Here is a 27,121-nt window from a genome sequence, read left to right as displayed (position 1 = left end):
TGGGTATGTAATGGGTTGAAATAGCTTTTCATTGTAAATCTCTGTAACTCCATTAACAGTTCTCCATCAAATTACCATGGATATTATATAGGGCTAGAAGGAACATTTTTGATTTCTTAACAAGTCTGTCCTTAACATGATCACCATTAACTTTAATCCATAGAGGCCTACATAATGCTGAAAATGCCAAAACCTTACTAAGAAACAAGACCACTTTGGGAACAGACAATATGCTGTTAAAGTTGCAAGTTTCAAGTACAAATTCCATACATCTAGAAGTAGAGTGGACTTGATCTTTATTACATAACTTCATAAAATGTAAACTGCAGCACCAGCTGATAAAATATAGAACAGTACACATGTGACTTTCTCTACACTTACCCCACCCCCAAAGCTTTTGACTCCAACTGGGATGAACTGGACTCTTATCCAATTTAGTTGGCTACATCTATTTGCTTCACAGGAGCTTGCAAGTGGTGATCCAAAACAAGATGTCCCCAACAGCAACTCTCAATGAAGTCCAACATCAAACAAATCTGCATCATTGCCTGGATACTTTTTTCAATTCATTAACACAATGCTATACCACACTAACAAACTAAGTTACAGAACCTAACAGCCGAGGGTAAGAATGACCTCGTATAGCAGACTTTGAAGCAGCGCAGTTGTCTTAGTCTATTACTAAAAGTGCTGCTCTGTTCAGCCAAGGTGGCATGAAGAGGGTGAGAAACATTCTTCAGAATTGCCAGGATTTTCCATAGGGTTCTTTGTTCTATCACAGCCTCCAGTTTGGCTCCTATAACAGAGCCAGCTTTTCTGATCAGTTTATTGAGCTTGTTGGCATCACCCATATTGATGCCATTGCCCCAGCGCAGCACTGCATAGATGATTGCACTGGTGACAACAGACTGGTAGAACATGTGAAGGGGAAGCCTGTATACTCCAAAGGACCGCAATCTCCTCAGGAAGTAGAGGCGACTCAGGTACTTCTTGTACACAGCCTCCGTGTTGGTGCTCCACTCAAATCTGTCATCCAGGTGGACCCCCAGGTACTTATAGGCCCTCAGCGCATCTACATCCTCACCATCAATAGTAACAGAGAGCAATACAGACTTGGTCTCCCTACAATCCATCACCATCTCTTTTGTCTATTGTGTGAAGATCTTCATGGTGGGGGACACCATGTTATGGATGCAATGAGAAGTGAAAACCTCTATACAATTGCTGTCACTAACAAAGACTGATGAGCAAACTAGTGGGCCTAAAGGTAGACAAGTCCCTCAGTCGTAATGGGGTTCCAGGGTACTGAAGGAAATGGCAGAAGTTACATTTGAGATAGTTCATCAAAATTCCCTGGACTCTGGGCAGGTCACAATGGATTGTGTTACGTACCCTTGTCACGTGACTGGGGTTGAAGCTATACTGGACTTGAGGTAATGGTCTTGTGATGGTGGAGTGATGTCATTTTCCCGCCAGTAGAGGTCATGTGACAGGTTTTTTTTATATACAGGGTATAAAAGGAGGACCCCTCCCTGTGAGGAGGGGCAGTTCATGGCTGGATTTGCCATGTTGACTTCATGCCACTGCGTGATTTAATGTTATGACGCAGTTTAGTTGAAAGTTGAAGTTTTATCTAATGCCTAAAGTTTTAAAGGTCATTGCCAGCAGTTTCTTTATAACACTGCTAGTTGAGAATCAGTGGAGAGTGAAGATCGGAGTTAAAAGATCGAGGAGAATCGATTTCGACGGTGAAACAGGTTCGACCTTGTTTGATTCTCATTCGGAAGGAATTTGTTGACTGTTCTCATGTTAATCCCTGTGAATAGCAGAAAGGATTGGGAACAGTGTTGTAAAGGAAAGGTCAGTGCCTTTAAGCCGTACATTTCATCTCCGTAAAATTCTTCGTGGGAATTACAACAACACGACGTGAAAGAGAATTTAAATCATCTTGAAAACTCTCTCCCTTAAATGGACTGTGAGCATTTTGAACTTTTGGCAATACCACTTTGAAGAACTGTTTTTGCAACATCGCTTTAAGAACTGTTTAAGCTGCCGCACTGCAGCTGATTTCTGGTTACGTTAGTGATTTGTTTACTTTTGGGGGGTTTGTTTTCAGTGTTTAATAAACGTGTTATTTGTTATAAAAACCCCTGCCTAACTCATATATTTATTGTTGCTTGAATCCGTAACAATAGGAAGACAGCGAATGTCAAATCAGTTTTAAAAAAGGATCAGGCAAAAGGCAGCTAGCTATAGACCAGTTCGCTTAACACACAGTCAGGAAAATACTTGATGCTATCATTAAAAAAAAAATAACAAGACATCTGAATAGACATGGGGAGATCGTAAATGGATTCTAGATATAATTGAGAGGCAGACAGTCTATAGAAGTGAGGGAAAACAGTGAGGTCATGGACCATATACAGATTACAGTGGTGAAAGTGTTTTTTTCTCTTGAGGCAAATTATGGTGGATGAAATTCCAAGGCCTAAAAACGTGTTCCCTCGGATCTTATGGGCGACTAGCGTAGAAATTGTAGAAGGACTAGCAGAGACATTTAAAATGTCTTTAGCAATGAATAAGGTGCAGGAGGATTAAAGGATAACTAATGCAGTACTGTGTTTAAGAACATCGCTAAAAATAAACTGGGAAATTATAGGCTAGTGAGCCTGATATCAGCAGTGGGCAAGTTGTTGAAAGGTACTCCAAGGGGCCAGATACAAGTATTTGTTTAGACAAGGACTGATTAGGTATATTCAACATGGTTTTATGAGTGGCATGTCATGTCTAACCACTCAGACTAAATTTTTTTGAGGAAGTCACCAGGAAAGTTAATGAAGGTATGGCAGTGGATATTGCCTACACGGACTTTGACAAGGTCCTGCAGGGGAGGTTGGTCAAAAATGTTCAGTTGCTTGGCCTTAGGATGCGGTAGTACATTGGATTAGACACTGGCTTCATGAGAAAAGCCAGAGGGCTAGTAGAAGGTTGCCTCTGACAGAAAGCCTGTGACAAGTTGTGTGCAGCAGGGATCAATACTGGGTCCACTGTTATTTGTCATCTACATCAATGATCTGGATAATATAGTAAACTGGATCTGCAAATTTACTGAATACACCAAGAACAGAGCATAGTGGACAGAGAAGGTGGCTACCAAAGCTTGCAGTGGGATATGGACCAGCTAGAAAAATGGGCTGGAAAATGGCAGATAGAACTTAAATGAAGGCAAGCGTGAGGTAATGCACTTTCAGAGGCAAAACCAGGAGAGGACTGACACAGTGAGCAGTAGGGTGCTGAAGAGTGTGGTAGAACAGAGGGACCTGGGATTATAGGTCCATAATTCCTAGAAGGTGGCATCATAAATGGATAGGGTCGTAAATAGAACTTTTGGCACACTGACATTCAGAAATCAAAGTATTGAGTATACAGGAGTTGGAATGCTATATTGAAGTTGTAAAATATATCGAGGCCTAATTTTGAGTATTGCACGCAATTTGGGTTACCTATAAGAAGAATGCAGAGCCTGCAGAAAGATATAGATAGGCTAAGTGACTGGACAAAAGTCTGGTAGGTGGAGGACAATGTTGGTAAAAGTGAGATCACTCCACTTTGGAAGGACATCTTAAAGATCAGATTCTTTAAATGGTGAAAGACTGCACCATGCTATTTTCCAGAGAGAATTGGGAATGCTTGCGTATGAATCGCAGAAGGCTGGTTTGCAGGTACAACAGGTCATCAAAAAGGCAAATGGAATGTTGGCCTTCATCGCTAGAGGGATTGAATTAAGAGCAGGGAAGTTATGCTGTATTTGTATAGGGTACTGGTGAGGCTGCACCAGAAATACCATGTGCAATTCTGATCTCCTTACTTGAAGAAGGATACTGGCTTTGGAGGCAGTGGGGAGGTGGTTCACCACATTCATGCTGGAGTTGAGGAGAGATTGAGTCACCAGGGACTATACCAACTGGAATTAAGAAGAATGTGGACAGCTTATAGAAATAAAATTATGAAAGACAGAGACAAGAGATAGATGAGCTCTTATTTTATTTGCCTTCTGTGTATGATTATTTCATTCATTGCATCTTCTCACTAGTCATCTGCAACTATTGAATATCTCCAGCAATTTTTGTTTTTATTTCAGATCAATAATTTATTTTTGCTATTTGAATGAAATTATATTTGGAAATTTTATCAGTTTACTACTTAAATCAGGGTTTTAATGTAGAATGTGCTTCAATCTGAAGTCAGAACCAAAGAACAGGAGGTGAAGCCACAGAAGACTTTGAACAGGCTGGTGACTGGTGAAAATAGGAGAAAAATAAGATTAGCACTGAAGAGAATGGGGCATAATTTCTTGCAATAATTGAACAGAGGTAGGGTAGAAGTACCAATCAAAACTGGCTGAGCAGTGGGAGCAATCGAAAATAGTTGGAAAATACATAGCAGAAGATAGAAATCTACCATGATTTTTTTTCCCCCACATAAGCCTGAAAAACTGAAATTCACAGGAATTAAACAAAGCAGAATGCAAATAATTATTCAAACAGAAACTTGGGACTCTGTACAACAGAAATAAAGACTTAATTATTCAATGATGTGAAGATAAAGTATATATTTCTAACACAAGGCATTCTATACATTTGAATAAATATAGCAAAAGGATAACTAGAGAGGGTAGAGCACTTGAGGACAAAAAGGGGAACATTTGTTTAGATGCTGAGGATGTGGGTGAGGTTGTTAATGAGTACTTTACATCAATATTTACCCAGAAGGACTGTGGAGGACAGGGAGATCAGTGTTAAGTATATTGTGAAGCTCAGGCATTGAGAGTTACAGGTGGTACTGTTCGGTTCTTAAAGAGTGTTAGGGTGAGCAAGTCCCCAGGGCCTCATGGGATATACCCGAGATAATTAAGAGGCAAGAGGAGAGATTGATTGGCCCTGACCAGTATCTTTTTTATCCTCCCCAGCCACGTGCAAGGTCCTTGAGATTTAGCAAGGAGCTAATGTTGTTCCATTATTCAAGAAGGGAACCAGGGCTAATCATGGACACTATCGACCTGCGAGTCATGTCAGTGGTAGAGAAGTTACTGGAAAGAATTCTTAGGGATAGGATTTAAGAGCATTTGGAAAGCCAGGGCCTCATTAGGGACAGCCAGGATGGCACTGTGCGGGACAAGTTATATCTTACCAACTACACTGAGTTTTTCCAATGAGCTGACAAGGGCGATTGATGGAGGAAGAGCTATGGATGTTGCTTACATGGATTTTATTAAACACGAGAAAGTCTGAGATGCTGGAAATCCAAAGCAACACACACAAAATGCTGGATTCAGATATATGGGATTCGTGGTTAATTGGCCATATGGATTCAGAACAGGCTTGCCCATAGAAGATGGCAGTGGTTAAAGGAACATACACTTTTATGTGCTAGATTAAGTAACTTGGATACAGGTCAGAATTTTGTGAATGGAGGCAAGAAAGGCAGAAGTGAAAAGCAGTCAATGGGGACAAAATTTTATAGTGCAGGTTAGCTTTAAAACACAGGGCAGGACAGTAATGCAACTGTTACTAATGCTGCATTATGGCTTCAGGGACCTGGTTCAATCCTGTGTGGAATTTGTACATACTCTCCATGAAGGTTACTATAAATTACCCTACACTGCAGGTGAGTGTAAAGAAAGAAAGGGGCCCTGACGGACACACCGGTGAAGTATGTTGAAGACCATGGGGAAAAATGAAGGAACTAATGAGGCTACACTGGGAGTTATCATCATCCTAATAGGCTGAATGGTCCCTTGTGTTCAAATAGAAGTAAACAAACATCCATAAGCATGAGTGGAAAACTTTGAGTGTGAAGAATAGGTGGGAGGTCGTCATGTCTCTTGCCCTCTTTTGTCTCCAGATTGTCAGATTTCAACATACAGGACAAGATAAATTGACATTTTTAAATACATTGGAGAGCAACTCCAACGCTCCAACTTTCTGGTATTGAACAACACCATTTGCAATGTTAGTGCCATATTTAATTCAGGAACAAGACCAACAATCTCAAGTTTAGTGTTTGACCCAATATACCCTTATGAAAGTCTGTGTCACAACACTTGAAGAATGTATCTTGTGATTTACTGAGTTAAAGTCAAAGTTTACAGGTGAAATGACATCTTTTTCTGACACCCAAGGAGTGAAAATACAGAAAATATGCAGATTCACACATTCTGCGAAGAAATGAGTTGACATGGAGAAGCTGCCTTATTTAAAGGATTTTTTAAATATATGGCACCTTCTCAAATTTCAAGTTCATTAGTGACATCACAAAATTTGCCCAAGGTATCAAAACAACTTGGCTCTTCACATCAGCAAGATGAAAGAACTGGTAACTGTCCTAAGGAGGCAGAGCGGGAGGGAGAAAGTAAAAGAGGGCTGTAGGGTGAGCATTTGATTTTCCCTACAATAGTTCTCCTTAATGAAGAAGATAGTTACTTATGAAAGTATACAAATTAGAGATTTCCATTTCTTTATGATACATCCAATACCACAATATACAAAGACCAAGTAGCGTAGGTTCACTCACTCCTTCCTGACCAAGAACTCAATCTGTTTAGCTGCTGTAATATGAACATAGTCCAGTGCTTCAGAAAGGTGGCACCCATTAAGGACTCCCATCAGTCTCGGCATACCCTCTTCTCTTTGTTACTGTCAGAAAGGAGATACTGAAGCATGCACTCAGCTATTCAGGAACAGCTTCTTCCCCTCTGCCATCCGATTCCTAAATGGACGTTGAACCCATGAACACTACCTCACTTTTTTCATTATTATTTGTTTTTGCACTAGTTCTAATTTAACTATTTAATATGTATATACTTACTGTAGCTGATTTACTATATTTTTCCTCTATTATCATGCATTGCATTGTACTGTTTCTAAGTTAACAAATTTCATAATGTGCTGGTGATATTAAACCTGATTCTGATTCTAAAGCACACCAGTCTGTGCTGACCAATACTGCCAAACAAAACTAATTCCATGTGCCCAAATATGATCCATAACCCTTTATTCCCCATCTGTTCACTTGCATAGTTGCAAGAAAAAGTTTGCAAACCCTTTGAATTAACTGGTTTCTGCATTACTTATAAAATGTGTTCTGATCTTCATCTAAGTCACAATAATAGAAATACAATCTGCCTAAACTAACGCACAAATAATTGTGCTTTTCATGTCTTTATGGTTACATTGCTTAATCATTCAATATCCAGGCTGCAAAAGTATGTGAACCATTGTATTTAATAACTAGTAGAAACTCCTGGTGTAGCTTTTGCTGCTAAAGGCGGCTGTGGAACAGTCAGGTGGTCTTTTGCAAACGTGTAAAAGATGTGCAGCATTGTTTTGTTTTTAAAGAGAGCAGTGGTATCCTTTGTGATGTCCTTCCACAAACACCATTCTTGTTCAATGTTTTTTTAAAAATATAGTGGACACATGAACAGAGACTTCAGCAAGTTCTGCAGATTTCTGCAAATCTTGCTGGTACCCTTGGGTTCCTTTTCATCTCCTTCAGCATTGCACTTTGTGCTCTTGGTGTGATCTTTGCAGGATGCCTACTCCTAAGGAGAGTAGCAACAGTACTGAGTTTCCTCCACTTGTAGACAATTTCTCTTACTGATGAACACGCAAATCTTTAGAAATACTTTTGTAGTCTTTTCCAGCCTGATGCATCTCTACAATTCTAAGGTCTTCTGAAAATTGTTTTGATCGAGGCATGGTGCACATAAATAGATCTTTCTTGAGAAGAGCAGGCTCTGTCAGTAACCTGACTTGGTGTGTCTTTTTATTAAAAAAATAGGGTATGGCACCTCTACAATTCACACTTCAAATCTCATCTCATTGAGTGGAACACCCGACTCCAAATAGCTTTTGTAGAAGGCATCACCCCCTCCATAGTTTTTTTGAACCTACAATTATTGTTTAAATGATGTGTTCAGTATTGACGAGAAGTAGTATAATTGTTTGTGTTACTAATTTAGGCAGATTTGTGTTCATCTATTATTGTGACTCAGATGAAGATCAGACCACATTTTATGAGTAATTACTGCAGAGAACTAGGTAACTGCATAGGGTTTACAAGCTTTTTCTTGCAACCGTTTATGCCTCTTAAAATGTTATTTATCTAGAGATACAGCACAGAATAGGCCCTTGCGGCCCAGTGAGCCACACTGCCTAACAATCCTAGCCTAATCACAGGACCATTTACAGTGCAGCATGGTTGAATCACCTAATACTCAGTGTAAAAAAATAACTTACAAAACTCATTTACTTTTAAATTTACCCCCCATCTTTAAACTCATGTCCTCTAATATTTGACAATTCTTGGGGGGGGGGGGGGTGAAAGAAAAGAGACTGTTGGAAATATATTAAATTACCAGAGGCATATCCTATCAAGTTGTCTTCAAACTCTGATGCGCCAGATAAAATTAACCACACCTGCCTGATCTCTCCTTAGCGCTGATACACTCCAATTCTTCTGCATCCTCTCCAAATCCTTCATATTGTTTCTATAGTATAGGGGCCAGAACTAAACATAATACCCCAAAAAGTGACTTGGGTTTTATTCAGCTACAATACGACTTCCCAACTTTTAATCTCAATGTCCTAACTAATGAAGGCAAGAACTCTCTTCTTTAAGAACAGAGATTATGACAAAGCATATGTAGGTGACATTATAAACCTGATCACAAACTTCTGTAACAACAGATTTAAGATCAATAAACAATCATTTAGAACATTCTGATATCGGCTTTCAATAACAGTATAAAAAAATCACACAGTAATTGAGGCAAGATATAATACTGAAGGGAGGAACATCACAAAACCTACAATTTGCTGACAACATTGATGGACTTGCAGGAAGAGGACGAACTGGCCAACCTGGTCAGCCATCTTGACAGAGCCTCCACAAAGTTTGGAATGGAAGTAAGTTTCGAGAAAACCAAACTTATGGCAAATGCCTACGGTGCCATCACAACAGACATCTCAGTCCATGGTCAGAAACTTGACAGTGCAGCAGTTCAAATACCTGGGGGCAATCATCAGTGATGAAGGATCAAGACCCGAAGTCCTGACAAGAACCGCACAGACAATGGCTACGCTATCCAAACTGAAGACAATACAGAGGGACAGCAACATCACCATGAAGTACAAGATCAAACTCCTGTGTGCATTGGTATTCTCCATCTTCCTGTACGCATGCGAGACATGGACCCTCACAGCAGAGCTACAGAGGAAGATGCAGGCATTGGAAATGAGATGCTATTGCAACACCTTGGGCATCTCATAGTTGGACCACATCACAAATCAGCCGGTCCGCAAGACTATCCAGTTCCACACTGGCCCCCATGAAGACCTTCTCACAACAATGAAGAAAAGAAAGCTGAGATGGTATGGCCATGTAACAAGATCCAGTGACTTTGCAAAGACCGTTCTACAAGGAACTGTGGAGGGGAAAAAGGAGAGGCAGACAGAGGAAAAGATGGACAGACAACATTAAAGAATAGACAGGGAAAACATTTGCAGTGACCCAGGCCCTGGCACACAACCGTGACAGATGGAACAGATTGGTGCAAAGCTTGGCATGACGGTGTACTGACAACTCCACCAGGAGGTAAGAAGAAGAAAATACTGAACAATGGATATCCACTAAAATGACAGTTGATTCAGTGGGATCATTTTCATTAGACTTTAGTGACCTTTCAAAGGAAAGGTTTCTTATTCATTGTTGGGACCTCAGCATTTTTGACAAGGCCAGCCAATTTTATTGGCTGTCTCTAACTGCAGTCTGCAGTCAAGAAAGTGGGGGGGGGGGGGGAGGGGAGGGGAGGAGGGGTGCCTTGAACTACTGTTATTCTTCAGGCAAAGTTACTCAGACTGCTGTTTGGGAGGGAGTTTGAAGATAGAAGGTACAGGTACAGATGAGAGAGGTACCAAGGATCAATTCTGAAGACCAACCTGGAAAAACAGATTTAGTTTCTATGCTGAATTCAGCTTATTCGAGATTACAGAAAAGCAAAGCAGCTGATGGAAAATAAAATCTGGAGAGGTCAACATGAGGTGAAGAGATAGACTTGGATATAATCATGTATACACAGGAGACATTTTATTTGCAAGTGATATTAACAAGGAATATCAAGGAAGAAAACAAAGAATGAAATCTTTCTATTTATACTTCTGCTGAGGCAAACTATCCAGTCTGACACCAGGTTAAATGCCTCAAAGGCTACAAATTAAGAAGCTTAATTTCATACAAACCTTTTAACTGAGGAAAAACTCCCAAGATAACAGACACCCAAATGAAAAATTATCAAAACTCTTATACTTATGATTTAAGTGTATTTTTAATAAGGCAGTAACACTCAGAATCTTAAATTGAAACTTAACGCAATGTTTTCAGTAAGCTTCTTCATCAGAGCAAATGCTACAGAGCTAACGGCTAAAAACAGGAAATGGGATTAACATAAAAGCATTTATGGCTGGCGTAGACACAAGGATAAAAAGTCTCAATCCGTACCTTTGATTTCAACAAATTCCACAATGTCATTGAAAGACGGATTATTTACAAATTTGGTGTTTGGTTATAAAAGGAACTGTTCACTCTGAAACACTGCAAGCTCATTATTTGTGATCACTAGGAAAAATGGAAGAATAAAAGAAACATGCACACAAATGAATGTACAGCTTTGGATATTTAACTTGGTTATTACAAAGAGTACAAGTATAACTGGCATAAGATCACACACCGCTAGGCTAAAGCTGTCAATTTAAGATCTCTGTTGCGATAGTCTGATATTATATTAAAGGACTAAAGCACAAGTGGCATTCTACTGCTACAATAGCATTAATGGTATTACTACTCAGCCACAAAAATTCAGCAAATAAATATTTTATATCACTTAATAGTAAACTAAATAATATACAAGTAAATGATTAGTAGGACTTGTATGAGTCAGGTGGTTTTTGAGTTCAAGCCCCTTCAACAAACTCATACCAAAAGTTAACAACAGCTTGCTGGATTCTGCTGCAGCTGATACTAAGAGGATTTAATATACTGATAGGCACCACTATAGCATAGCGGTTAATGCAGCTCTATTACAACTCGGCCGGAGTACGGAGTTCAGTTCCAGCGCCATCTGTAAAGAGTCTCTGTACATCTTCCATGTGGAATGCAGAGGTTTTCTCCGGGTGCTCTGGCTTCCTCCCAGAGTCCAAAAGCATACCAGGTAGGTTAATAGATCATTGTAAATTGTCCATGATTAGGTTAGGATTAAATCGGGGTTGTTGGGGGTTGCTGAGGCGACGTGGCTCGAAGGGCTTACTCTGTGTGGTGTCATTAAATACTTACAGTCAAGATCAATGGTATTCTGTACATGTCCTCATATGCAAGGAGGAGAGGCTTTAAGAATAGGCTGCAGCACACATTTTGGGAGGTGCAAAGTATAGTTATTGTAAGCCCTGAAATGATTTTTATCTTGAAGAAGCCCAATAGTATAGTTAGTTGAGATGCTGTCTCAGTGTTCCAATGACTCAGGTTCAATCCCAAACTCCAGTGCTGTCTATGGAGTTTGCACATTTTTGCTGTGACTATCCTCCAAGAGTCAAATAAGTTGCATCTAGTGTGCAAGAGTGGTAGAATCTGGGTGAAGAAAGTGGGGGGGGGGGGGGGCAGTGATAGGAATTTAAGGAAGATCAATTACAAGGAAAATTAGCTGGAGAATAGGATCGCTTTGAGGTAGACTCAAATCAAAATAGCATATTAACATTGAAATGCAGAATATAGAACTAAAAATACTAAAACTTAAAATCAGAAAACATTAATTCCATTCTGCATCATTATTTGACAGCTACCCTTTTTTCTACCCTTCATTTGCTTCATCTTTGGAGATCACACAACAGTGGAACATCAATAACTCCTGTTTATATTACCACCATGGATGGATCCTGATGTTTTAGATCCGAGGTTCTTCAGAAGTTCTTCAGACACAAAACTTGCTTACTGCCATTTTAAAAAAAAATTAATCACTAACAAATTAAGGGTAATTCTACTAAATTTCCATAGATAACTGTTAACAGAAGATAGCCTCCATTCAAGTAATTTGAAACTGACCACTGAAACCAATAAATTTCCAGAAAAATACAGAGGAACTGTAACCACTAGAAACCCCACTGAACAATTACATTTATTTTATTGAGATACAGCACAGAATAGGCCCTTCCGTCCCTTCAAAATGTGCCCCCCAGCAATCCCCCAATTCAATCTTGGCCAAATCACAACTATTTTTCAATGACCAATTAATCTATATACCAGTACATCCTTGGACTGTTGAAAGTGGATCACTCATACTGTAAAGTGTTGTGCTAACCATTACACTACTGTGTTGCCCCCAGCTGGTAATTATATAAAAATATAAACAAGCACAAGTTAAACTACAAGGCAAATAATTACACTGTACAATCCAGCACTATTATTGCAGTCCTCTTACACACTCAATCACTCCTCCATTTTGAACATACACACTGTGCAATCATGTTTGCTATTTAGTTCAATAGTGCAATCCAATCAAATAGCATTTTTTCCTATGATGATTGCTGCCCCCTTTCCTCAATTTCAAATCCTCTTCCTGTCACTGAGAGTAAATAGAGAAAAACGGGCTCAAGCTTTATCATTAAACATGGGCATGAAATCACAACTATCTTTTAGATAAGTGCTTCGAATCAAAAGCATTTTCACGTTACGTGTACCTATTAGTTTTGATGTCGAAATTCTACACTTGTATCCCATGCTGACCTTTCATAGCATAGATACTGCTGATCTTGACAAAATCACTGGTCACTTCAACGCATATCATTGCCCCTACCAACTCTTAACAGCAATATCAACAACAATATGCTGAAGTAGCTCAGGAGGTCATACAGCATCTGCAGGAGAAAATAAATTGTCTGTGCTTTGGGTTGAAACTCGCTATCAATACAGGACCCTGCAGAGTTTCTCCAGATTCCAGCATCTGCAATTCCTTGTGTCTCCCACAATAAAGAAACTACTTGTATAACAATTTCAAGTTAGGAAGCAGTCTCATGGTAGCTCATAGGAAGTAAATAAATCCCAACACTAAACCACACAAGGATAAGCTGTAGTAGGCCCTGCTAAGTTTAAAAGGAAGGCAAAGAGGTGGAGGTAGGGGATAATGAGTTAAATTCAGAATTCAAAGACTTTCTAGCACAAGTGTCAAATTGAATTGATTAGACTTGCTTTTGATAGAGCATGATTACCTTTGGAAGTTCCAAGATGAGACAATTACAGTATTCAGACCAATATAATGGATATATGAAAATGTGAATAAAATATTTAAGTGCACTGTTTATCTGGAAGCCAACCTAGGTTAAGGCCAGCAGAGTGTTGGATGTCTATGAATGAGCCCGAACATCATTCAGCCAAAAAAAAGTAATATGTTGTTGGAAATAGTCATATATCGGTGCAGATGTGTGCTTAAAACCTTCTGATTTTAATGTGGCACCAAGCTGATGACATAGGAACACAAGAAATAGGAGCAGGAGTAGGCCAAATGGCCTGATGTACCTGCTCCACCATTCAATAAGATCATGGCTAATCTGACCATGGACTCATCTCCACCTACCTGCCTTTTCTCCATAACACTAATAGTGTGGTTCATATTCATAGTGATGCTGCAAAGATGGTTGGAATTGATAGCTGTGGTTGAAATCAAAGAACTTTGATCTTCTCAACACTTAGCTTGTTCTTTTCTAGGTGTCAAACAAGTAGTCCGAGATGAAGAAGTGAAATGGTGGAGAGGTACAAGCTGGTTTAATTAGTCAGCCTATGAATATGTTTTGTACTCAGATACTCACCTCACCACTGATGATAAACAGGACCCCAGCGATTTTAGAAACATTAGTATTGGAATGGAAGCAAAAATGAAAAGCTTTGGTTACAAATGGATAAATAAGTACAATATCACGTACGTCATACCAGTGAATGGCATTAGAAAAGAACAGGTAAAGAATCTTTTAAGATCAGTTTGTCAGAAAAAAAACATTTAAAATAGTGAAATATAACAAGTTCAAAAGAAATTAAAATTTCAAAAGAAAATTGACTGGTTTAAAATACTACATGGAGGAGCATGAAACTTTTTTGCATTTTGTGTTCCTGAATAATTGATATCATTAAGAAGGAATCCAGAGAATGAAACTCAAATTTGACAAGTGCATGGGCTTCAATTTAAAATTAAAAATAAAATTTTTCACATAGTTAAGCAGAGTTGAATTTCTATTAGCAATTTTTGATTGGGACTATGAAAACTGTAAACCTTGTTCATAAAGCACCCCAACATAACTATGTTCTCATGATCCATTGCTTTGGTCGGGAAATACTGACTCCTAACAAAGCAGAAAATTCATGTTTAAAGAGATGCTAATAAATTACAAAAGAATTCACTGGTATGGAGCCTCCATTGCACAGAATCGCAAGAGACTGCAGAGAGCTGTGGATTCAGCCAGCACCGTGATGGGCACAACTGTCCCCACCATTGAGTTATCTTCATGAGGTGCCTCAAGAAGATGACCTCCTTTACTAATGGCATTCACTATCCGGGACCTGCCCTCTTGTTACTACCATTGAGGAGTTACAGGAGCCTGAAAACTCTCAATGATTCAGGAACCACTTCTTCCCTTCTGCCATCAGTTATTTGATTGGTCCGTGAGCACTATCATTATTCCTTCTATTTTGGACTATTTATTTATCTTCTAACTCCTAGTAATAATGTATCTGCTGCAACACAGCAATTTTCACAGTATACGGTACAAGTGTATACAAAATGGTAGGATGCACAGATAAGAGTGGACAGTCAACACCTTCTTCCCAGGGTGTCAGTGGCTAATATGAGAGGGCATACTTTCAAATGATTGTTGGAAAGTATAGGAGGGATGTCAGAGGTAACTTTTTTTTAAAAAAAAGGATGGTAAGTGCATGGAATGATGGGGTTGTGGTAGAGGCAGATACATTAGGGACATTTCAGAGACTTTTCATTAGGCACATGGAAAAAAGGAAAATAGAGGATTATGTGGGAGGGAATTAGATTGATCTTGGACTAAGGCTGGCCCAATATAGTGAGCCAAAGGGCCTGTACTGCGCAGTACTGTTCTTTGTTCTATGTTCAATTTAAGTCAGTGACTATAAACTAGATTCAGATTGTGTAGTGGTAGAGCAGAAAGCTGAACCTCAGACGTGATCTTTGGAAGATAAAAGGACAAGATCACAAGAAACAGGAAAGTTATTTTATTCATTCATCCAGAAAGAGCCTGTCGGATCCAAACCTCATTATTCCCCAATTTGTCTCCACTCAAAAATCTATGCTCACTTATTAACGATAAAGTCTGAAAACAGACCATCTTCTCTTTTACAAGTTTGAAAATGTTCCCTTTGCCAGCATTTTAAATGTTTGATTTAATTTAAATACACTTCAATCAACTCTTTTAAACTACAAAATAAAAGCTTGTGTCAAGTCTCTTTCAAACAAGGGTCACAGTCTCTAAAGCTTGAAATAATTCTGTCTCCAGCAATTTGACTTTTTGACTCATGTTTCACCTGTCGAGTTCAGCATTCTAAAGATGGTTACAGATTAAAAAATACATACCAACACAATTTTCCTCTAAGCAACATCACATACCCGATGAATTTTTGGATTTCACACAGCTTTTCTTATCAAGTAGCTGAAATTGTAGCCAATGCAAATTCTGCCAATTGTTACTGATGTGGACTCAGGAGAATCTGTGTCAAGGTTGCTCAAGGTATAGGAGCTAGCATAGAGGTAGGGTGAGAAAGTACATCACATTTAATTGTGCAGACATAAAGGGGTCACATCCACATTGCAAACAAATTCTGATAATTTAAGAATACCAACTTTCATGTTTTTAAGCCAGTTTTCCACCTTTAATATCACTAAGCAATTCAGCAGATGTTGATTCAAAATGTTGACGTATACCCAACCAAATAGCCCAGTCTTTGCATGGCCATTGTTGATACAACAGTCTGACTCAATTAGCTGTCCCTCTTGGAAATTCAACAATGGAGGCGACAGACAGTAATCAAGGTTTTCCTTCTTCCTCTATGCCAGTCTGACGTGCTATTCCAGAAACAGATGCAAATATTGTGCAAACCCCATGTGAAGGCTTGAAAATTATATTGATCTGGAAAATGGCCTCACCCCTTGAGTTGAAGGGAAAAGGGAGAATATGCATAACTCATCTGGGTTGTGCAGCTTTTGAAATGACAATTTGTCATAAGGCTGACAAGAAAGATTCACAGTAGTGATCTAACCATCATACCTTGAGTTACTTATGAAGTGTGGAAGAATTAACACACATTGGCAATTTTTTCACTAAACTCCCTACAACCCTGAAAATTCAGAGTTTCAATAATAGCACGGTCCAGAGATATCACAAGACGTTTTAGAACTGGGTTATTCACTGACCTACTTATAAATAGTGCACTCATATTTACTTGGGAGTCCTCAAATCCTTGAGTCACGGTACCTTGAATCTATTAAGTGAGCAACTTGATGCCACAACTTGTGGTTGACCCTCCTTACTACCCACACCCACCGAGACTACTAACATCAACTTCTGCAGACACACAGAATAATGGGGATTCAATTGATATCCATTGTTTCATTTTGTAGTGTGGTCTCAATCCCACTAACAATCAAATGCTTGGTTTACATCTTTATAGAGTCACAGATGCACAACATAGAGCCTTTCAGTCCACTATCTAAGCTGATCATCACAGCTATCTATACTAATTCCACATGACTACTTATTTCATATCCCTCTACGCTTTAACTCATTGAAGCATCTGTCTAGTCTACAGGGAAGCTCTATGTTAATTCTAATTGGGTTATGGAAATTCACCTTTATACAGTTTATTGTTATAGAGGTTCAACTCGTCACTGAACACTAACAAACTTCTACAGATGTACTGTTAAAGGCATCCTGGTTTAATATAGCAATGTGAATGTGGCGTGAATACAAGCAGCTTCAGAGAACAGTGGACTCTGCCCAGTACGTCACAGGCACATCCTTTCCCACCACTAGTAGTAACTATAGGTGGATGTTGCCAGAAGGCAACATACATCATCTATGGACCGTAGATCACCTGGACCATGCCACCTTCTCACAACTACTATCAAGGCAGGAGGTAGAGAAGTCTGAAGTTCCAAATCACCAAATTCAAGAACAACTACTTCCCTTCAACCACTCAGTTCTTGAACCAAACAGCAAAACCATAATCACTACAGATTACCAACAGTATGACCACTTCAAACTAATATGGATTTTGCTTATTTGTTCTAATTGTGTTTTCTTGTAAAAAATATATAATTTATGTTTTTCTTGTGAATTCTTCTTATATATTATGTGCTTGTGATACTGCTGCAATTAAGTTTTAATTGGACAGATGTACAAATGCACATGACAAATAATTTGACTTAGCATTTACAAATTTTTTGTACGAGCGAGAAATTAAACAATGCAACATGAATAAACCATCCATATTTATTTTTTCCAACTCTTCTTTCCAGATATATGCAAAAAGTGGTTCAACCTTGAAGTGCAATATCAATTTTGCTATAAAGCAGTCTTTTGTTAAAAACACACGTACATAAACATGTTCATTCCTACGTATAGCAGTAGATTCCTCTCACTTTTAGAAATTGTTTTCTCAGCAGTTTTGTGTTTTTGACCGACTACAATAGATTTACGGTACAATAATTTTCAAACATTTTGTGATTGTGGGTAATTGATAGATTGTTACACTACTGCTAGCTTATCACATATTTTGATTCATTATTAAGGTACTTTCAAACAATACAAAAAAAATCCCTTTTCCTTAAAATTCAATTTTACAATGTCATAAACTCAAACAGAGAACCCTGATTAAATGTTAAACCTGAAGAATAGACAATGCAGCACAGTCTGTTAACTTTTTAAAGCCACGACCTAAAGCTTACAGCTAAGATAATTGGGTCAAACTCCATTCTTTGATTAAAGCATGAGACTATCACAAAGCCAAGTCACAAAAGGAACAGGAAGATAAGAAGCATGACCAGGATAGATGGCGATATCTTCCTAACCAATTTCCATATTCTGCAATAATCCAAAGTATGGAGCAAATGTAAATCAAGAGATTATTCCAAATATAAATAAAATGTTGGAAATCTATATATGGACCACTTATTTTATCTCAACATGTTCAAAATAAATTAGCCACGGACACAGCAAACACCCATCCAAAAATCTCCTAAATTACACTGTGGGCTCTTGCAGACCCTACCCCATAAAATAAAAAACCCAGAATGTCCCAACACAAAAATCTCCAAACCTCAAAAAACAGCAAGACCACCTCACTAGAAAATAATCTAGCCCATCCTGCTGCGAAAAATATTCCTCCAAATCAAAGTACACAAACTCCAATAAAATGACTTCTTACTCTTCAAAACTAGCAAGCACAGCCTTAGTCTGAGGAAGAGTAATCATAGGACACTCCAGACATCTTGAGATTCCGTCTTCATTTGTTATTCCATGAATGTCCTTCCATGGACCTGTACACAATACTGAGGCTGTCATTTCACCAGGGCCCAATTTAATTGCAATAGCATGTCTTTACTCTTATATTCAAATTCTATTTTGTATTTTCTTGATTCAAGGAGACAACTCCACATTTTCCTATCTTTACCCATTCACCTAGGCTATCTACATTCCTTTGAAGGCTCTCTGCATTCTCCCCATAACTTTGACTGCAGCTCAGCAAGTTATGGATATATTACATTATGTCTCCTCATCCAATCAGCTGAATAGATTGTGAACAGCTAGGGTCCAGTCATTGATCCCCAAAGCATTCCATTAATCACAGCCTCCCAACTTAAAAATTACCCAATTAAAATTTTTGTCCTCATCTTAATTGCCTCAATCCATGTCAGCACATTATCACCGTTACATGTGCCCAAAACTTTGCTTAATAACTTACAGTTTGGCACTTCTATCAAAAGCATTCTAGAAGTCCAAACACAACACCCACTGTTACTTATTCTTCCATTTACAAGCTCAAAAACTCCAGCAGTTAATCAATTTTCTTTTCATAAATTCATAGTAACTTCCTGCACTTACAAATAATAGGATTAGGCACAGTTAAGTTGCAGCTGTACAAAACTCTGGTTAGGCCACATCAAGAGTACTTCATTCATTTCTGGTTGCTCCATTACAGGCAGGATATGAAGTCTATAGAGAGGGATCAGAACAGGTCTACAAGGATACTGGATCGATTCAAAGGCATGTACTATGAGGAGAGTTGGGTTATTTCGTCTGAAGCGGCAGAGGCCAAAACAGAAATTCATAAAATTAAATGCATAAATTTAGATAGGCACATGAATATATGGAGAATAAAAGAATAATCAAATGGATGGACCATCTGCAGGCTTAAATAGTTCAGCATAACCTTGTGGGTTGAAAGGCTTGCTCCATGATCCACTGTTACTTCCATAATAATCTTGTGATCCTCCTACTACTGCCAGGCTAAAATAGCATCAATCATCCTCGTTACCTCTGATCCTCATCTTTTTGGAAAACTGATTCAAAATATATTAATCTTGTTTTCAAACTATTCAACATACAAAATCCTCAAAAGTTTTACTGCAATAAAGTGAAATCATTCCACATTTAAACACATTTCTTCTATGCTATAGATGGCTAAATCAGTTAAAATAAATAAAATCTGGATTTGTCAAGTCTGGAATTCCCATTTTTCTTAACTTTGTATTCACTATATAGTAAAACTTCTTTTGAAAAATCCTTCATTGTTTACATGCTCAGCCTTTCATTTTGTCATCTCAATTCATGGAAACCTGAAAAGCTAAAATTATGGAAATGTGTAACAATGGGAAAGATCAGTAGTGAGCTACAAAAGATGTTTCTATTTTAGAGAATGGAAAATATATTTCTAGTACTGTTTACTTTTTTGATAGTCTATGAATACTTGCTTTGAACTTTCTTTTCAATAGTTGGGCTTTTACAAATAACATTTATAAATGTTCTAAACTATGCAATAGTTTTCAGTCCCACCACAACCACCCCATCCCACCCAACATCTGGAATGAAGTTACCAGAAGTTCGTCCATGCTGGTCTGACATTTTTCCAGATTGATGCGTTTGATTGCAACTCGTTCCTTCTTCGGGATGCAGTAGGCAGCCTGAACCACAGCCGTGGCTCCACTACCTGGAACAAGAACAAGGATACATCTTCAACAAATCTTATACCCTAAACAATTATTTTACAAATCTTTCTGAAGTGGAACACCCTCCAACAACCGCCCCAAAGATCTTCAAAATACAGTTAATTGGGCCATCGGCATATTGGGGCAGCTTTTAAAGAACAAAAACTAAATTGTGAATACCAGCCAGTTTCTCTTCATTTATTTGGGATATTATGTCACTCAACTGGGGTAGGAGACCGCTTCCGAACAGTTTCTAACTAGCACCACATGCATTTGCTTGGCCATTAAGACAGTGTACTGTACTTAGTGATCAGTCTTTAAAATAACAGCAGTTGCATGTGTTCACGTTCAAAAAGCAATGATTTTTGTCACTGATAGTTGGTGAGAAATAAGCAATGAGGGAATTCAGAACTGATTTATTCACGGTGATTCCAAGCATTCAGAAACAGCCGGGAGTAAAAATGAAACTATTTCACTCATTCAACAAGTTAAGAATTACCAAGGTCTCAACAATCATCTTGAATGTATGAAGGCAGTTCATTATTTGCACTGATTTTGTTCAATTGCAGTCAAAGAACATGAAAAATGGACTCCTCCGTTGATAATTATTGGGAACGAATACACTTTTATTGAACTGTAGAGGTAGTATTCTAATCTGTTCTATATTTCTTTTAAATATGTAATTTGTTAGTTAAACAGTAGCTTGCCTTTATCTTATACCTTTTTAACTATTTTCATGAAACTTCATCAAATTGGGGTAGTTGCTTAATTGGGCAAAATGTACTGATCCTGTTGCGTCAGAATTAACTGGAATATACTGTAATGGAAAATTCTTTTCCTTATCACGATGTGTTAGGAGTCAACATCTTTAATTTATAAGATTCACTACCAAAATTACACGTTCCTGGCATATGCTGGACAACTTCTTGAGCTACTGTAATCCACATGGTAACTATGCACCCATGTAAGGCACCATGACTCTTTTTTTAAAAAATGAGAAATAAAGAATGCACATCCATGCAGGCATAATGTTGTCCTTTTATCTCTTGAACGCCTTCATTTCTACAATTGCAAGCTCCCTAAGATTGAGCTAAAGGAGCATGGGCAGACAGTTGTCTGTACAGCTGTATACATCAGTAGTTTATAATGCATGCCCTTTCGTATGAGACATTTCAACCCAAGGAAAAAGACTCTCTAGGCTATCTATGCCTCTCATAATTTGTCAATGCCCATCAGATCTCCCCTCAGTCTCTGCTGCTCCAGAGAAAACAACCCAAGTTTGTCTGGCCATTCTTTATAGCACATGGCCTTGAATCCAGGCAACATCCTGGTAAATCTTTTCTGTATCTTTCCAAAGCCTCAACATTCTTCCTATAATGGGGTGACCAGAACTGAATGTAGTACTCCATATGCAACCTAACTAGAGCTTAGAAAGCTGCAACATAACATGCACAAACCCACGCTGGCTCTCCTAATTTACAACATGCTCTTTTAAATACAGAAATCCTATCTCAAATAGTTCTCTCCAGTAACTTCCCTAACATTGACATGAGACTTGCTGGTCTATATTTTCTATGATTATTCCTGCTTCCATTCTTGAATAATGGAACATCAGCTACTCGCCAATACTCTAGGACTTTGTCTGTGGCTAGAGAGGACACAAAGATATTGGCCAAGGCCCCAGCAATCTCTTCTCTTGCCTCCAAATAACTTGGGGACATGGTGGTTACCCAATATCAGAATACCACCCATGAAGCAGTGCAGACACATTAATTAGGTTTGCTAAGATTTGAGAATTTACTTAGCTGTTCTGATATCTGTGGTCAAGTCACTTTCGCTGGATTGAGATTAAGTCATGCTGTTTCTTTATAAAATGCATGCATCAAGATTCAAAACTGCAGGACATAGTAGAGCAATTGCCCACAAACAGCAGGAAGCATATGCCCTATTTCTCAAGAAATGGATTTGCTACTAAGAATGCATACCGAATACAAGTCTAACAGAGCCATATTCTATATATTTAAAGTTAAGAAATCAAAACAACCCAATCCTTGGGATCATGAGTTCTATGTAGTGGTGCTAGGAAGTTTGAGAACCTTTAAAAATTTTCTCCATTTCTGCATAAATATAGAAACATAGAAAGCCTATAGCACAATACAGGCCCTTCGGCCCACAATGCTGTGCCAAACATGGACTTATTTTAGAAATGACCTAGGGTTACTCATAGCCCTCTAATTTTCTAAGCCCCACGTACCTATCCAAGAGTCTCTTAAAAGTGCCTATTGTATCCGCCTCCACCACTGTCACTGGCAGCCCATTCCACGCACTCACCACTCTCTGCGTAAAAAACTTAACCCTGGCAACTCCTCGGTACCTTCTTCCAAGCACCTTAAAACTGTGCATTCTTGTGCTAGCCATTTCAGCCTTGGGAAAAAGCCTCTGACTACCCATGCAATCAATGCCTCTCCTCATTTTATACACCTCTGTCAGGTCACCTCTCATTCTCCGTCACTCCAAGGTGAAAAAGGTCAAATTCATTCAAACTATTCTCCTAAGGCATGCTCCCCAATCCTTGTAAATCTCCTCTGCACCCTTTCTATAGTTTCCACATCCTTCCTATAGTGAGGTGACCAGAACTGAGCACAGTACTCCAAGTGGGATCTGACCAGGGTCCTATATAACTTTAACATTACCTCTCGGCTCTTGAACTCGATCCCACGGTTGACGAAGGCCAATACATTGTATGCTTTCTTAATCACAGAGTCAACTTGCACAGCAGCTTTGAGTGTCCTATGGTCCTCCACATTGCCAAGAGTCTTATCATTATTACTATATTCTGCCATCATATTTGACCTACCAAAATGAACTACCTCATACTTATCTGGATTGAACTCCATCTGCCACTTCTCAGCCCAACTTTGCATCCTATCAATGTCCTGCTGTAACTCTGACAGCCCTTCACACTATCCACAACACCAACCTTTCTGTCATCAGCAAATTTATTAACCCATCCCTTCACTTCCTCATCCAGGTCATTTAGAAAAATCACAAAGAGAAGGGGTCCCAGAACAGATCCCTAAGGCACACCACTCGTCACTGACCTCCAAGCAGAATATGACTTGCCTACAATCACTCTTTGCCTTCTGTGGGCAAGCCAATTCTGGATCCATAAAGCAAGGTGTCCTTGAATCCCATGCCTCCTTACTTTCTCAATAAGCCTTTCATGAAGAACCTTATCAAGTGCCACTGCATATGCACAAGCATCTTCTCTGCAGTGTTCGATAAACTTTGAAATAAATCAAGAATCAAATATTAAAATAAAAATGGTTTTATAAAGCTGTACATACAAAAAGAAATAAACACCATCAAAACTGCCCTCAACTGCACTTGTCTGCACTCACCCCATTCTCCCGCCACCTCAGCAGGGATAGGGTTCCTCATGTCCTCACCTACCACCCTGTGTCCAGCACATAATTCTCCACAACATCTGCCATCTCCAACAAGATCCTACCACCAAGCTCATCTTTCCCTCCCTCCCAACTCCCCACTTTCTGCAGGGATCGCTCCTTATGCGATCTCCTTATTCATTCATCCTTCCCCAATGATATCCCTCCTGACAATTGTTCCACTTGCAAGGATAAACACTACACTTGTCCCTGCACCTCATCCCTCACTACCATTCAGAGCCCCAAACAGTCTTTCCGGGTGAGGCAACACCTCACCTGCGAGTCTGTTGGGATCATCTACTGTATCCGGTGCTTCTGGTGTGGCCTCCTGTATATCAGTAAGACCCAAAGCAGATTGGGAGACCACTTCGCTGAACATCTACACTCCATCCATTAGAAAAAGCTGGACCTCCCAGTGGCCACCCATTTTAATTCCACTTCCCATTCTCACATGCCAGTCCATGGCCTCCTTTACTGCCACGCTGAGGCCAGACTCAGGTTGGTGGAGCAACTCCTTGATTTCCATATGGGTGGCTTCCAACCTGATGGCATCAACATCAATTTCTCAAACCTCCAGTACTACCCCCTCCCCCTTCACTATTTGCCATTCCTTTTCCCTCTCATCTCCATTCCAGCTCATCACCTCTCACTGGTGCTTCTCCCCATGGCCTTCTGTCCTTTACTATCAGATTTCCCCTTCTCCAGCCTTGTATCTTCTTCACCAATCAACTTGCCAACTCTTTACTTCACCTTCCCCTCCCCATCTTCAAATTCTGACTTCATCTTTTTTATTCCAGTCCTGATAAGGGGTCTTGGCCTGAAATGTCAACTATACTCTTTTTCCATAGATGCTGCCCGGCCTGAGTTCCTCCAGCAGTTTGTGTTTTGATAAACAGAATTTCTGCCCTAAATAGTGGATTCCCAGCCAGTGCATTTTGACCCAATTATCTGGAGTTCCATATAAATAGATAAAAAGGTATTTAAAAAAACCAAACTACCATTTAACCAAGTAACAGATTACATATTTTAATTAAATACAAAACAAATTACAACACTACCAATACTATTGGTGGTTGCCTATCGTATCCAATGATGACAGGAAACTTCTACGGGAGTTTTTAAAAAAGGTGGAAAAGCCATTGCACTGGGGAAGTTCTGCCCTCTTGATCTCGGAAGTCTGGGTCCAGTGGGATGAGTAAACATCAGAACTTGGGTCTTCCTTGACTACAGTGGATGACCATGACTCTTTTGTGCCATGTGATGCCCTTCATTCTTCCCATAGCACTGTCTTGCTGGATCTTACTGCAGATCTCATTCACCCTATCCACCCAAGTTGACTTTGCATGCTACAACAGCATTACTCACCAGGATTGATACCTGCTGGCTTCCCTCACCAATTTTAGCCCACCTTGTCAAAGCAGTGTGACCCCTGTCACAAGCAAACAGCTACTTGGAGCCACAGGCAAGTGTCCAGGGAGGACCAAAAATAACATTCAAGATGATTGTCAATACCTTCAAGTCCTTTGAAGTAGTGAAACCACTTCATTTTCAGCCAATTTTGGTATTTCCAAGTTTGAATGTTTGAAACAGCAGTAAGCAAAACAGTTCTGAATTGTCTTGCTGCTTATTTTCCGCCAACTATCAGTGACAAAAAAAATCACTGCTTTTTGAACACAAACACATACAATTGACTATTAAAAACTCTTTGCGCTGAGCACAGTGTAGTGTAATGGCCACACGATAACTGCTAGAAACTGTACGAGAAGTCTGTTGCTCCAAATAAGCAGCATATTGTCTTAAATAAACAAAGGGAATCCCAGCTATTTTCTCGATTTGTTTTTGTTCTTTAAGAGTTGTACAAAATAAGTAGTTGCCCCAAATAACTGAAAGCCCAGTTAACTGTAATCGACTATATTCTGGTACCCAACTTGCCACTCTTCTTTAGAGAAGTAATTCATTTTAGCATTCTTGGTCCTGGAGTTCAAACATACAAGGGCATGCCTCTGTGGTTTAAAAGCATCCATGCGGTCAACATATTGCTGTGTCAGAAACTGGTGCTCCAGCCAAAATGACAAGGTCACCGTTCTACATGGCTCAATTTAGGAATCAAACACTGAAACAACATACAGAGGCTGCCTGTGAGAATATGTGTTGGGATAGCTACTCAACATTGAACTGCAGTATTTAGACAGATACCCTGAATAACCACTAAATACAGGTTTTTTCTATGAACTAGTAGCAGCAACTCCACATGTTGAGAGACTACTTAAATCCTTCAACCTTAGCGATGTCTCTCTACAGCTGTGTAGCCAGAATTTTCTATGACAAGCTCAATAGTGGTCATTTGCAATTGAGCCACAATGCAACATTCAGCACAATTGTTCAGTTACCACCAGCCCAGAATGCTCACGACTGTACAAAACTGATGCCTAAAAAACCCCAGCTAATTCAGCACAGAGCAGAGAAAGAACCTACTTCACAATATCCGCTTCGTACTAGACTTTGTAATTGTTGATGACAATTCCTGACTCTTCTTAGCTTTTTGATATGAAATTTAGGATACTGACTTACCAGAGCTCTGCCATTTCTACATTAAATTTAAAATTCAACTATACTTTGAATATTCATTGATAACACTAGACAAAGATTTTGATTCCTAAATACTTTTGGCTGTATCTTATGGATTTTGGTTTGATCACAAAAATCAGCATGAAATTTCTGCACCTTGCACCATTTTATTGAAATCACTGAACCCCCTTTCTTCTTGGGCATCTCAGGAAATGGCTTATTGGTCCTTGCTGGCAGTCTTCCGACTCAGTGCTGAAAGACCCACTGTTCTCAGGCCACGTACATCTAGGAAATACACACTTTGGCCCCGCAAATCCGTGAAATTGGAGTTTCTCTCCCACCCAAGCCACAATTTGTGTGAATGCTGTGTGATTTGCTGCCCTGTTACAACTTGTTGCCAGGAAAAGAACAGACCACACACTGCATGTAATTAAAGGAAATATATTTATGAATATTAACTTAAATAAAGGGCTAGTAAAGAAAAGGAAAAACAAAAAGGGCTCATTATAATTAAACAGTCAAATGTGCACAGGTTAGAGCTCAATTCTCCAAAAGTCACATTCACCGATCCTCAGTAAATTCCCCATGCCTTGCTCCATTAAATCATGGTCCCACTGGATAGAATCCTACGACCGGCTTCTCTCCAGTGCCTTCTCTCTTTGTCCCCCACCGAACAAAAACAAAGGTTTACACCATTGTCAAGTACACAAAAAACCCTGCTCCCCCGCCTCCTCTCCTGACTGGATGGCTCATATTCCTCAGCACCCATTATCTCTAACAACAA

At 39.2% G+C, this 27,121-nt stretch overlaps 1 protein-coding gene across 3 annotated transcripts in view; it reads right to left on the bottom strand.

Annotated features, from left to right (window-relative positions):
- Positions 1-27,121, bottom strand: part of LOC140729213 (serine/threonine-protein kinase OSR1-like) — a 138,030-nt gene that overhangs the window by 74,701 nt on the left and 36,208 nt on the right. For 2 of the 3 annotated variants that reach the window (XM_073048740.1, XM_073048733.1), the window contains exon 2: positions 20,213-20,325. In XM_073048740.1, coding sequence (XP_072904841.1) covers positions 20,213-20,325 — 113 coding nt within the window. Of the gene's footprint in view, positions 1-10,557; positions 10,939-20,212; positions 20,326-27,121 lie in introns of those variants that run through there. The other variant, XM_073048747.1, reaches the window with a different exon arrangement.

Source organism: Hemitrygon akajei, chromosome 1 (assembly GCF_048418815.1).
Source record: "Hemitrygon akajei chromosome 1, sHemAka1.3, whole genome shotgun sequence".
NCBI classification, from domain to species: Eukaryota; Metazoa; Chordata; class Chondrichthyes; order Myliobatiformes; family Dasyatidae; genus Hemitrygon; species Hemitrygon akajei.
Note: the sequence above shows the minus strand (reverse complement) of the source record. Positions and strands in the feature narration are given on the sequence as shown.